The sequence below is a fragment of the Phaenicophaeus curvirostris genome, chromosome 1, assembly GCF_032191515.1.
Source record: "Phaenicophaeus curvirostris isolate KB17595 chromosome 1, BPBGC_Pcur_1.0, whole genome shotgun sequence".
Taxonomy (NCBI): Eukaryota; Metazoa; Chordata; class Aves; order Cuculiformes; family Cuculidae; genus Phaenicophaeus; species Phaenicophaeus curvirostris.
The window spans coordinates 59358839-59370868 of NC_091392.1; the positions used below are offsets into that span (position 1 = coordinate 59358839).

Below are 12030 nucleotides of genomic sequence, written 5' to 3' on the forward strand. Positions count from 1 at the left end.
TGGAATTCAGGAGGAAGTATGCTTTTAACAGGGTTGCAAATGTACTTCATCTTCATTATCCTAATGTTTTTTCTTACAGCTATAAGTTGGTAGGGTTTTACGATACTGGTGAGTCCCAGAACCTGGATGCATTGCAGGTAGTCTGCTTGTGGAATTGCCTGAAAGCCTGAGTTTAATGGAGATAAGCATCCTAGGACTTCATCAACTTAGGAACAGGAATTAAAGTCTAAAGGTCTTTTTAGGATTTTGACTGCAGTCATGCTTTCTTTCTCTCTCCACTGTTAGCTTGATGGACATTTTTGTTTTTCTGTCATGTGCAGAGGGCTTTGTGAGATACATGTGGGACCTTTTTTGCCTTTCACCAGAAAATGCAGTCAGCTGTGCAAATGTACAGAGAGGTGCAAATGTATGTTTCTCCACAAAGGCAGAGAAAGAAAGTGTTATGGCAGTTCTTTTAGGCAATAATGTTCCGTCCCTACACACTAGGACATTGGATGGTAGCAGGGAAATTCTCCAAGCTCCTTCTTTGTAAATAATTTTTTTGGGAAAAGAATCAAAAGTGAATCCCTTGTTCCTAGAAATGAACTGTCAAGATGTGTGGTAGTAACTGTGAACTGCTGCTAAGCTGAGATGATGCTTATTAAGAGGGAGCTTTTTCTTGTGTTTAGTTCTGAGACTCTTTGTTATTTTTTTATTTAATGAGACATTGTACTGCTGAAATATGTTCCCTTGAATTCTGAAAAGTGCTACAATGGAAATGGCAGTGGTATAGAACAACATAGTATTTTTTGTAACAGTTTATCTATTTAAGTGATGGATAAAACCAGATCATGTTTATCTGTCTGGTTTCAGAAATCACAACCTTTAGGCTGTTAGATTTATGATCAGTCATGTTCAGTTTCTGTAGATAAACCGGAATTAAGGAATTCTGAAGGAAAGATAAAGTCAAGTCTAAGTAAAGAAATGAGTTACTCTGGAAATGGCTTGAATTCTACTCAGGCTGCATGTTGCTTACAATGTGATATTGTCTGTACACTAATAGGTTAGCACTTTTATGGATTTCAGAATGTATTTAAGAAAACAAAGACGTTATTAAAAGTGTATTAATTCCACAAACTGTATGTTAACACATGGTTTTCTAGAATAAAGGAAGTGAATCATTCTCTGTAGTACCTTTGGGTAAGAAGTTTTATACCACAGATGCTAAGTCTGGAAAGACTTTTATTAAATGTAATTAGAATTGGAGAGGACAGAGTAAAAATGGGGTGTCGGTTCGACATTTGATTGTAGTACAGTCAATACCATTCTTTGTCAAGGTAATTCCTTTCCTAGAGAAAGAAAACAAAATAGATCTATTTTGCCATAGTGAAGTATTTCATACAGCTGTATATGGGAAACAGTATTCATCTGCATTTTTCTTTACTGATTTTATGTGAAATGTTGACTAGACCTGTTACAGGCTTAATGAAGGGTATTAGGCAATAGATCAGAAGGGTTTTTCCCATTTTTTTAGCATATTTAATATTAATTTAACATATTTAAATATTAATTTTGTTAATGACTGATGTGGTAGAATCATGATTAAAACGTATGCAACACCAAAATTACCAAGTATCAATATGAAAACAGCATTGTTGATGTTAGCTTTCTTACCTGCTCTGTACTATGCATTATGTTGGCGGACCTAGACTTGCTCTGTGTCTGGGTAGTGGACTAGGATAACACTACTTACATAGCTTCTCAGCTGTTTGGATGAAAAAGAGAAATATGAAGTGCAAGAGGTTTCCTCCTCCTTCAGATAATCTACAGACTATCTAATTTATCTTCAGATAAAATGAGGTAGCCTAGACTGCACAGGATCCACAAAGTGATAGATATGCGAGAAGTAGCAGAGGGTGATTTCAAGTTCTGTTTTAACAAGGGTTGTCAAAACTGTCATAGGTTGTACCCACCTCATGAGGTGAACTCTCTTGGGAAGCAGTTCTAAATCTGTTGGAGAAAAGGTAGTATGAGGTGCCTGTCTCCCACTTAGATTGAGAAGCTGTTCTGCAAACTTCCACAGATGACTGGAAATTTTTATCTCTGAGTGTTGGACCATAACTTTCCTTACTTCATTCTATTTTAAGCAAAGGAAATGTGTTTTGTCTGTTCCTGTATGGTGTGCTATTCCCTTGAATCAAATCAACTCTGTTCTAGTTGGAATTCATGATTTTTGGATGAGGTGGCCAGAATTTTGTATGAGAGTTTCATGTAATCGCACTCTATCTCTTCAGTAAAATTTCTCACCCAACATTAATCTCTAAAAGTTACCTGTCTAGGCAAATTTCCAAATTGCAATAATGAATGATGACTGCATGTTTCTGAAAAAAAAACAGTTCTGAAAAATAACACTTCTGCTAACTGCAATATTTTGGTATTAATTTTATTATTTTGTTTAAACTAGGTTCTTTGGTAATTGAAGATAAAGAAACCCCACTACACGTGCCCAAGAACCCTGTGGCAGAAACAAACTTACAGCCACCAGGCAGCTTACCTTCAAACCAGCTATCTAAGTTCCCAACGCAGATAAGCTTAGCTCAGCTTCGACTCCAGCACATGCAGCAACAGGTTATGGCTCAGAGACAGCAAGCTCAACGCAGAGCTGGTCCAGTAGCTTTACCAAATCCAAGAATTCCAGGAGCCATGCAGCAGCCTCCAGCTTCTCATCAGGTAAGTTATGAGTATTCCCACAGAAAAGTCTGGGTTTTACCATAGCACTGAAGGAGAAAGTCAAGAAAAATGAGGGGGGACAGGGGCGAGAGAAAGAAATCAACTCTAGGTCTGCAACTTCATATAATTTCATCGTTAGCACTTGGCTATATAAGTGGGTCAGGAAACATTTTCTTTACTGAGGCTTGAATGGGCACTTCAAACTTGTCTGGCAAAATGCATGGTAGCAGCCTATTTTTTGTTCATTAAAAAAAACATATGATATCCAACCATATGTAGTGCAGAGCTTACATGGTTTGTACCTTTCTCATATGATTAAACAGTGAATATGTCATTCATTTTTTTCTAAGGCTTTTTGGCATAAAACCCTAATTTTCCTGCATAACTTTCAAAGTTGGAAATACTCTCACTACCTCTTGCGATGTACCTGCATTTTCTGTGTCAGAGTAATCCAAAGCTTATCTACTAGGATTTGATTTTAACATTGAAAATCAAGGTGTTGGGTGATCATTCAGTCAATGGTATAGTACTATCTCTTTGCTTATAATTTGTTAAGAGTTTCAGAAGTTGGTAAAAATATCTGGAACATTAAGTAGATATCAGCTAACTTGAAGAATTATTTATTTGTTTGTTTTCATGCAGGCACCTCCACGTTTGATTCATTTTCAGAATCATAGCCCCAAGTCCAATGGTTCAGCTCTTCCTGCACAACAGATGAGATTCCCCCAAAATCAGAACCTACCAAGGCAAGCAATAAAGCCTAACCCATTGCAAATGGCGTTCTTGGCACAGCAAGCTATAAAACAGGTAGAATTTATTTCCCTTTTCACTCACCATGTAGAAGTAAAACACAAAATATGCTTTATATTGTGTTACTTTTAGGTTATGTTTCTAGGGTGGTTTCCATTAGAACAGAGACCGTGTTTTTCTCTATAACAAGATACCTAGGGTTTTCTCAATAAGATAAATGTCAAGTTGCTTTCGTTTTAACAGTTCTAAGCAGGTGAAGCATTATGGAAGTGAACCAGTATATGTGCTATGTTGTTGTTTCATTCTCTTGTTTGCTATTACTGTGATTGCTTGCCACTTATGCAAAACTTAACAGAGCCACAGCCTGCACACTGCAATCGGTGAGTAGACAAAATAGAAAATCTCACTAACTTAGCTTGATGCTAGTGACTTCACTAGTAATCAGGTAAAAGCTTGACTAAATCTATGGCTGTGGCCATTCTCCAGACTATGCCAATCTGAACTTATGCAGATGAAGAGAAAAACAAAGTCCACAATTGTGGGACCTCTGCTGAGTAAGACTGATCAATACTTGGCTAATCAGCAGTTGAGCTGGGTCAAACACATCGTATCTTTTCTGGATGTTCAGCAAGGCAGATCTTTATTAAAAAGCATGTTAATGCATGAGTAATGTTAGGTATGTGGAAGGAAAGAAACTCGTCGCTAGAGGTAAGCAGAAAAGAATCAATTGAAACTGATTCATGACCCAAGAGGTAGAGTAATACTATTCATGTTTGCAGTGCTTATGATGTCAGAGAACTTATTCCAACTAAACTGAAGAAAGCTGTGCAATAATTAAGAATCATAGAATCATAGAATCACCAGGATGGAAAAGACCTCCAGGATCATAGAGTCCAACCATTCCTGTCCACCACAAAACTGTGTCCCTGAGCACCTCAACTACCTGTATTTAAAATACCTCCAGGGATGGTGACTCAACCACATCCCTGGGCAGCCTGTTCCAGTGCCCAATGACCCTTCCTGTGAAAAATCTTTTCCTGATATCTAGTTTGAACCTCCTCTAGTGCAGCTTGAGACCATTCCCCCTTACTCTGTCCCCTGTCACTTGGGAGAAGAGGCCAGCACCCTCCTCTCCACAACCTCCTTTCAGGTAGTTGTAGAGAGCAATAAGGTCTCCCCTCAGCCTCATCTTCTTAAAGCTAAACAACTCCAGTTCCTCAGCTGTTCCTCATAAGGCCTGTTCTCCAGTGCCTTCACCAGCTTTATTGCTTTTCTCTGGACTCGCTCCAGAGCCTCAACATCCTTCTTGTGGTGAGGGGCTCAGAACTGAATACAGTATTCAAGGTGCAGTCTCACCAGTGCCGCGTACAGAGGGAGAATAACCTCCATGGACCTGCTGGTCACGCCATTTCTGATACAAGCCATCTTTCTAGCCTCTCTTCCCCTAGTCTGTAGCACTGCATAGGGTTGTTGTGCCCCAAGTGCAGGACCCGGCACTTGCCCTTGTCAAACCTGATGCCATTGGTCTCAGCCCAGCGGTCCAGCTTGTTCAGATCCCTTTGCAGAGCCTCCCTACCCTCCAACAGATCTACACTTCCACGCAGCTTAGTGTCATCTGCAAACTTGCTAAGGGTGCACTCGATGCCTTCATCCAGGTCATTGATAAAGACATTGAACAGGGCTAGACCCAGCACTGAGCCCTGGCGGGAACCACTTGTAACTGGCCTCCAGCTGGAGTTAACTCCATTTACTACTACTCTTTGGGCCCAGCCATCCAACCAGTTTTCCACCCAGGAGAGTGTGCGCCTGTCCAGAGGCTGACAGTTTCCGAAGCAGAATGCTGTGAGAAACTGTGTCAAAGGCTTTACACTGAAGTCCAAGAAGACTGTATCCACAACCTTTCCTTCTTCCACTAAGCGGATCACCTTGTCATAGAAGGTGATCACATTAGTTTGGCAGAGAACCTGTAGTAACAAAACCAAAGTTACTTCTGTTATGTGAAAAGAAAATCAGCTTGTCTGCAAGTCTTTCTTTCAAGTATTTTTATTATCTAGCAACGTCTTTCTGAAACTAGAAACCAGTAAATAGAGTGACTGACTAAAAAAGGAATTGAGTAGAGTCAGATTTTGCTTACTGTTGCCATGAAATTCCATTAAAGTAATTGAAAACTGGATATGTCTAAATGAGAAAGAAATTCAGTCTGACTTGTCTGTGCACTTCATATCATGGTGTCAAACGTATATGTGGGTGGAGATCCAGTCAGCATTTCAAATTCTTAATCACATCAAGTTGTTAAGGGAAATACAACATCATATACTTGATGGTGTCCAAGTGACACTATAGTTATTTACTTAACAAAGCATTGGAACAGTTGTGCATTCAGCATATTATCTGTAATGCTTTTATTTACTATTATATTTTCCCCACAACATTGTCAATGCAGCATGAAATATTAATAGATACTTAACATTGAGATGTGGATTTGAATTTAAGAATTTACATTCATTTATTCTATTCATAGTTTTCAACTACTTGTCATCTTCCCTTGTCTTGTGAGCTTGGTTCTTGTAATCAGATAACTTCAGAGTCAATCAAGATTTTATGTTTCAATTCAGCTTCCTGAACTAAGCTGCTTGTTTAACTGCTGAATTTAGAATCAGTATATGCAGTAGATGTGATCTGTTGAATAAAATAATGCTGAATTGTGGATCATCTTTTCTTTTTAGTGGCAGATTGGTAGCGGACAAACTTCAACTGCCCTTTCAACTGCAGGCAGCACATCATCTACTCCATCCAGCCCCACCATCACCAGTGCAGTAGGATGTGATGGGAAGACATATGGTCCCCCTGTTATAGATTTGAGTTCTCCAGTGGGTAGCTCCTACAATCTACCATCTCTTCCTGATGTAAGTATAACAGAAGAGCAGTGTTGGTTTTTTTTTTTTGAAGGAAGTCTTAATGTTTGTGTTGTGGTTTAACCCCAGCTGGCAACTAGGACCATGCAGCCATTCTCTCACTCTTTTCCCCTTTCGCTTCTCCCCAGGCTCCATGAAACTTGTGTGGGTTGAGATAATACAGTGTAATAGGACAACAAAGGAAGAGAGAATAAGGGTAATAATAACAGCAAAAGAATACACAAAACAAGTGACGCACAATGAATTGCTCACCAACCACCAACCTATACCCTGCCTGTCTCTGAGCAGCAATTCCCAACCAGTTGAACCCTAGCCCCTGTCCAACTTCCCTTTTATGTATTAAGCGTGATGTTATGTGGTTTCAAAATCTCTTCGGCCAGCTTGGGTCAGCTGCCTGACAATGTTCCCTCCCAACTTTTTGTGAACCTGCTCACTAACAGAGCATGGGAACCGAAAAAGTCCTTGATTTCTCAGCAACAATGAAAAATATCAGGGTAATATCAGCATTCTTATCATACTAACTCTGAAACATAGCAGCTGTTGGGAAGAAAATTAACTCTATGCCAGCTGAGCATAAGCATTACCTGGCAGCAACTAAAACAATATGTGTTGTTAACATTATTGTCCTACGGAGTCCAAAACACAACAGCTACTGGGAAGAAAAGTAACTCTATCCCAGCTGAAACCAGGACAGTTTGTGAGAAGCAGTAACCTCTTAAGCTGAAATTCCTGCTTTGTTTGTCAAAATGAGACAGTTCTAGAAAACAGCAGTGCAGGATTGCGTACTTGTAGCTGGCAATATTCAGAACTGTTCTGGGAGACAGCAGTTAGAACAACTAAGAAAAATAACATTACAGGTTGTGATTGTAATTGGGCTTTTTATTTGGATGCTGAATATCTTTTCCCCATCCTTCATAATGGTGCTAGCAAAAATGGGTTAGCTTAGCTTTTGTTTACCAGTGCCCATAGTTAGCAATGGTTTGCTGATAGTATTTCTGGCAGTTTTATATGATTTTTTAAATGCATTTTTAAGTAATTGAAAGGGCCGTCTTAGATAGGTATGAATTGTTACTGGATATATGCCTTATACTTTTCCTTTTGGTACTTCTTTTCTTCATATATCCTCTAACATGTCTGTGAGCTGGTCATAGAAGGAGCATCATGAGATCATTATTTCTTAAGCTTCTAAACTTCTCTTTCGTAGTTTCTGCTGATTGACATGTGTTTTTCAGAGGTCCACATTAGAGCTGTTGAGTTTTAGTCAGTTTATTAATTATTTATTAATTCAAATAACTGCTTCTTCCTCTCTCTTCCCCACCTTTAGATTGATTGTTCAGGAAACATAACACTGGATAATGTTGTAAGGAAGGACAGCACTGCAGAGCAGAATCAAACAAAACCTCCTTTGAACAGAACTGTGCAGTCACCAAATTCATCGGTACCATCACCAGGCCTCTCAGGTATTTGGGATGTACTGCAATTTCCTGTTTAAAGAGGTGTAATGGAAAAATCTGATGTGGTAACCTTAACATTGATTTCAGAATTAGTTCCATCTGTTTTATATCAAAGATGTGAAATACGAAAATGAAGGCAAAGTTGTAGAAACTCTAGTACAAGGTAAAGTTAAGATAATATTTCAGCATTGTGGACAGAAGTAAGTGTCCAGATCTTAAAAACATGGAGGGAAAAACATAGTAGAGATTAGCAAATTGGAAGTTCAGTCTGGATATGAGAAAATTATTTTTCACTGGAAGGGTAGTGCAGCACTGACACAAGATTGCCAGAGAAGCTACTGTTATGGGTAGCTAAATGTGATGGACTTGAAGGACCCAGGGGATTTCTGTCAGCATGCCAGGTGACAATCAGCAGCTGCTCCTTATTCCCATTTCCTGATCTTACCTGTGTTGAGCCTATATGAGCAGGAATTCCCAATAAGCACTTGTGCAATAATCGTGCACTCCCATGGCATTCGTGCACTTGGGTAGATTAGCTGAGACAGGTGGATGATGCATTCACAGACAGCACACTCTGGTTTCTCAGGACCAGCGCTCAGCAAAAGTGCCCTTCACAAGTCTTTCAGCTGTCTGGTCCCCTTACTTTTGGTCTCTCATATCTGGCCTCCAGACCTCTTCCTACTTGCCAGCTTGTCTGGCTTAAAGTTTCCTAGAAATCTTCTAGGATTCAATAAGGTAAGACTGAATAAAGACTAGTGATCAAGTGAAGACGTCAGCCAGGCAAAGGCATTGACCCATCAGCCTGCTTACATGCAGTGGGCCCCTTATCAGTCCTCTCCTTCCCTCTATTATCTCACACTTCTCATCCTGTCATGAATTTGTATTAAATGAGATACAGATTAAATAAATGGCAGCTGTAAGGGAAATATCCCCCAAAACCTATGTAGTTCTCTTAAGTCACATCTCATACTTGGCACAGACCTATGTTTCATTCTAATTGATTCTTCCCTCTTAGGAGGAGTTGCTGTGACAAACGTACACCCTCCAATTCGTTCACCCAGTGCCTCCAGTGTTGGGAGCAGAGAGAGGTAAGGAAAGACTGGGAGAGAGGAAAATGTAACTTCCCCTTTCATAGAACATGCCCCAGTCTCTTCTCTTGTTAATGCATATAGAAGTCAATTTGCCTCACCTTCTCTGGTAACAGGCTAAGCTTGATGGTTATTACAGCCCTCTTAGCATTCTAAAAGTAGTAATTTAATTTGTAATATATTGATAGCACATCTAAAACATATCAGCTCTGTAAATGTTGGCTAGGTTAGCGCTATTAAAAGAGTGCCAGTTCTAAATTAGGTTTTAAATTCACAAAAATCAGCTAATGCAAGAAGTTGCTTGTTGCAAGTCCTCGTGGAACTATAAATTACTTCAGATTTAAGGAACTAATATTACAAAGAGAATTATTAAGAATTTTCTGCCATAGTACAGTTAGTTAAGTGAGCACTAGTTATCTACTGAGAGTCTACGCAAATGTTTTTATCCCATAGTGATGGAATATTAATGAACAAATAGATTTACACAACATTGTTTGAAGAGTGCAGATTCTTTAATGTGTTCCAGTAAATTAGAGCATACTTCTGACATGAGATTAATTTTTCATACAGAGGAAAATCAGATGACATTCATACTACTTGAATTGGAAATGCAGATGCTTTTAAATATAGAATACCTTTTCCTCTGTTCCATTTATGTGGTAAATTTTGTGAAGGACTCTTACAGAGCTGTTTAAAGGTTTGTCTGCAGAGTCTTTCACTTGCATTTAAAAAAAAATGTTATTCTATTTGTTGCTGCTTGAATTCATTTTTTTAGGTTTAAAATTCTTCATTATTAATAAAATATTAGAATACGCTATATCTTTTTGTTCGTCCATTCTCCTACTATGATAAAACACATGAAACAAGACAGATCTAATTCTAAAAGTAGGGCCCCAGTTTTGATAAAGCTGCAAGGCTGTAAGAAATTCTTCCAAGATTATTTAAACACATGTTTTATCTGATTTATTCCGTTGTGTGGTTTACAATAATCAGTTCGGCTCTGGTGCAACTGCCTTCCCCAAAATATGGCTGCATCTCCTCCAAAGTCAGATGATGTTCAGTGGAAGTGAAGATCAGTGCTTTTTGTTTATGACGTAGAAGAAATGGAGATTGTTTGCAAATCTTGCGCTAATGGGAAGTAAACCCATGAGTAATTCTGTAGTTCTGGAACTGTGCCATTAAAATTCTCCCTTTTTGTACGTGAAAGGAAATAAACTGAGATAATGTAGTCTATAAAAGTAATACTGTAGTTCTCAGGATTCAAAGAAGCAAAATGAGCATCCTGAGGTATTGGAAAGCATCGCTGTACAAAACGTGTCCAATTCCAACTCTCAATTTCCTTTTTTTCCTGCCTCTTTTTGTCATTTACAGTTCTGGATCCTCCAGCAAGCCACCAGGAGCTGATTCTACACACAAAGTCCCGGTTGTTATGTTGGAGCCCATCAGAATTAAACAAGAGTCAAGTGCACCAAATGAAAACTTTGATTTCCCAATTGTTATAGTGAAGCAAGAAGCAGATGAGGAACCCCGGCCTCGGAATGTAATATTAACAGTTATAAAGACTTCCTTTCTCTTTGGTGGAGGATATTTTGCATTTGCAAGGAATAAAATAATTTACTAATAGTCTGTTGGGGACTTTTCAGGGGAAAACTAAAATTTAAATAAATGGAAGAGGTGAAATTCAACATCAAACTAGCTCTACGGCCATTTCAATTAACTAACTGGTGTGATCGGACTGCTTTCATTCATGAACGAAATGCTTTCATTTCATGAAGGAAATATCCTTCAGACTTGTAGTCACAGTGCAGTTATATATATTTATACATATATATATATATATATATATATAAAAAAGCTTGCTAGACTTTTGGGGCATCAAAGATTATGCTTTTGTCAGTGGAGCAGTAAATAGCCTTTCATAGCTAATTTATTGCGTTTAGTTCCTGATGCTGTAGTACAATAGTAATTTTTGCATCCATGTTGCAAGTTGTATGGCTGCTTGCATATGAATTTGTTATTCGGTCAGTTTACCTGTTGTTAGGGTCATATAAATTCATATAACTATTATAATCTGATTTCCTTTGTGTCTTCTTACAGACCACCTTTTCAAGAAGCATACTTACTTCATTGCTGTTGGACAACAATTCCACTTCTGATGAAGCTGTTTTAAGAACAGATGCACCGGACAGCACAGATGATCAACCAGGAACACTGCAGAACGCATCCAGTGGGAAGACGGGCTGGTTAGGCCCCTCCCATATTGGGGAGGGCAGGAAGGAGGATGATCCCAATGAAGATTGGTGTGCCGTATGTCAAAATGGAGGGGAGCTCCTTTGCTGTGAGAAGTGTCCCAAAGTATTCCATCTCTCTTGTCATGTCCCTACATTGATGAGCTTTCCAAGGTAATTATGACCCCTTGAATTCCATCTAAACTTGCATTAAAAGACGTACTCCTTGTATTGTGAAACTCAATACAAGAAGCTTCTGCCTTGAAGGAAGCAGTGTGTTCTTTGAAGTCTTGATAGACAAGTTTTATTAATTGGTGAAAACTGGAATTTGCATTGAAACTTTATAGAGTTTTGCAGCCGCAATCACAGAACTCTTCTTAATTTGGCAATTAAGCAAGAACACTTATATCTAGGGCATCTATTATTAAAATTGGGCCACAGAATTACCAGTCTGTCATAAAATGTTTCAAGGGTGACAGAGAAATTTACATTATAACAACAACAAAGGCAGAAATACTATTATTAATAACAACTTACAGAAAAACCTGACCTAATATAGTATTAAATGTATTATTTATAATAGTGCCAAACATGGCTACACTCCAACCACAGAATGTTGAAACAAGCAGTAGGCTTTCTTGATGAACAATTGCAAAACATCTACTCAGTTTATTGAGTTTCAAAATATATTCTTAAGTAGATTGTTGTTATAAGTGTTACTGGCATTTGCATCTGGAGTTAGTGTCTTTGAGTAAAATAAATGGCATTTTGCAATGTTCCAGCTTGGAAATGCTGTGCAATAAGCTTATTAGCTTATTATTAATTAAGCTTCTGTCATAACATGTTCATTGTTTAATGCTTTTATAAATATTAGTTTTTCTTATTA

General features: G+C 38.4%; 1 protein-coding gene across 1 annotated transcript in view; it reads left to right on the forward strand.

The window, feature by feature from the left end:
• TRIM24 (tripartite motif containing 24) overlaps positions 1-12030 on the forward strand; it is a 61440-nt gene that overhangs the window by 42418 nt on the left and 6992 nt on the right. Inside the window, exons 9-15 of the mRNA XM_069858867.1 lie at positions 2444-2709; positions 3352-3516; positions 6186-6365; positions 7699-7834; positions 8844-8916; positions 10288-10456; positions 11014-11318. Of these exons, the coding sequence (XP_069714968.1) occupies positions 2444-2709; positions 3352-3516; positions 6186-6365; positions 7699-7834; positions 8844-8916; positions 10288-10456; positions 11014-11318 (1294 nt within the window). The remainder of the gene's footprint in view (positions 1-2443; positions 2710-3351; positions 3517-6185; positions 6366-7698; positions 7835-8843; positions 8917-10287; positions 10457-11013; positions 11319-12030) is intronic.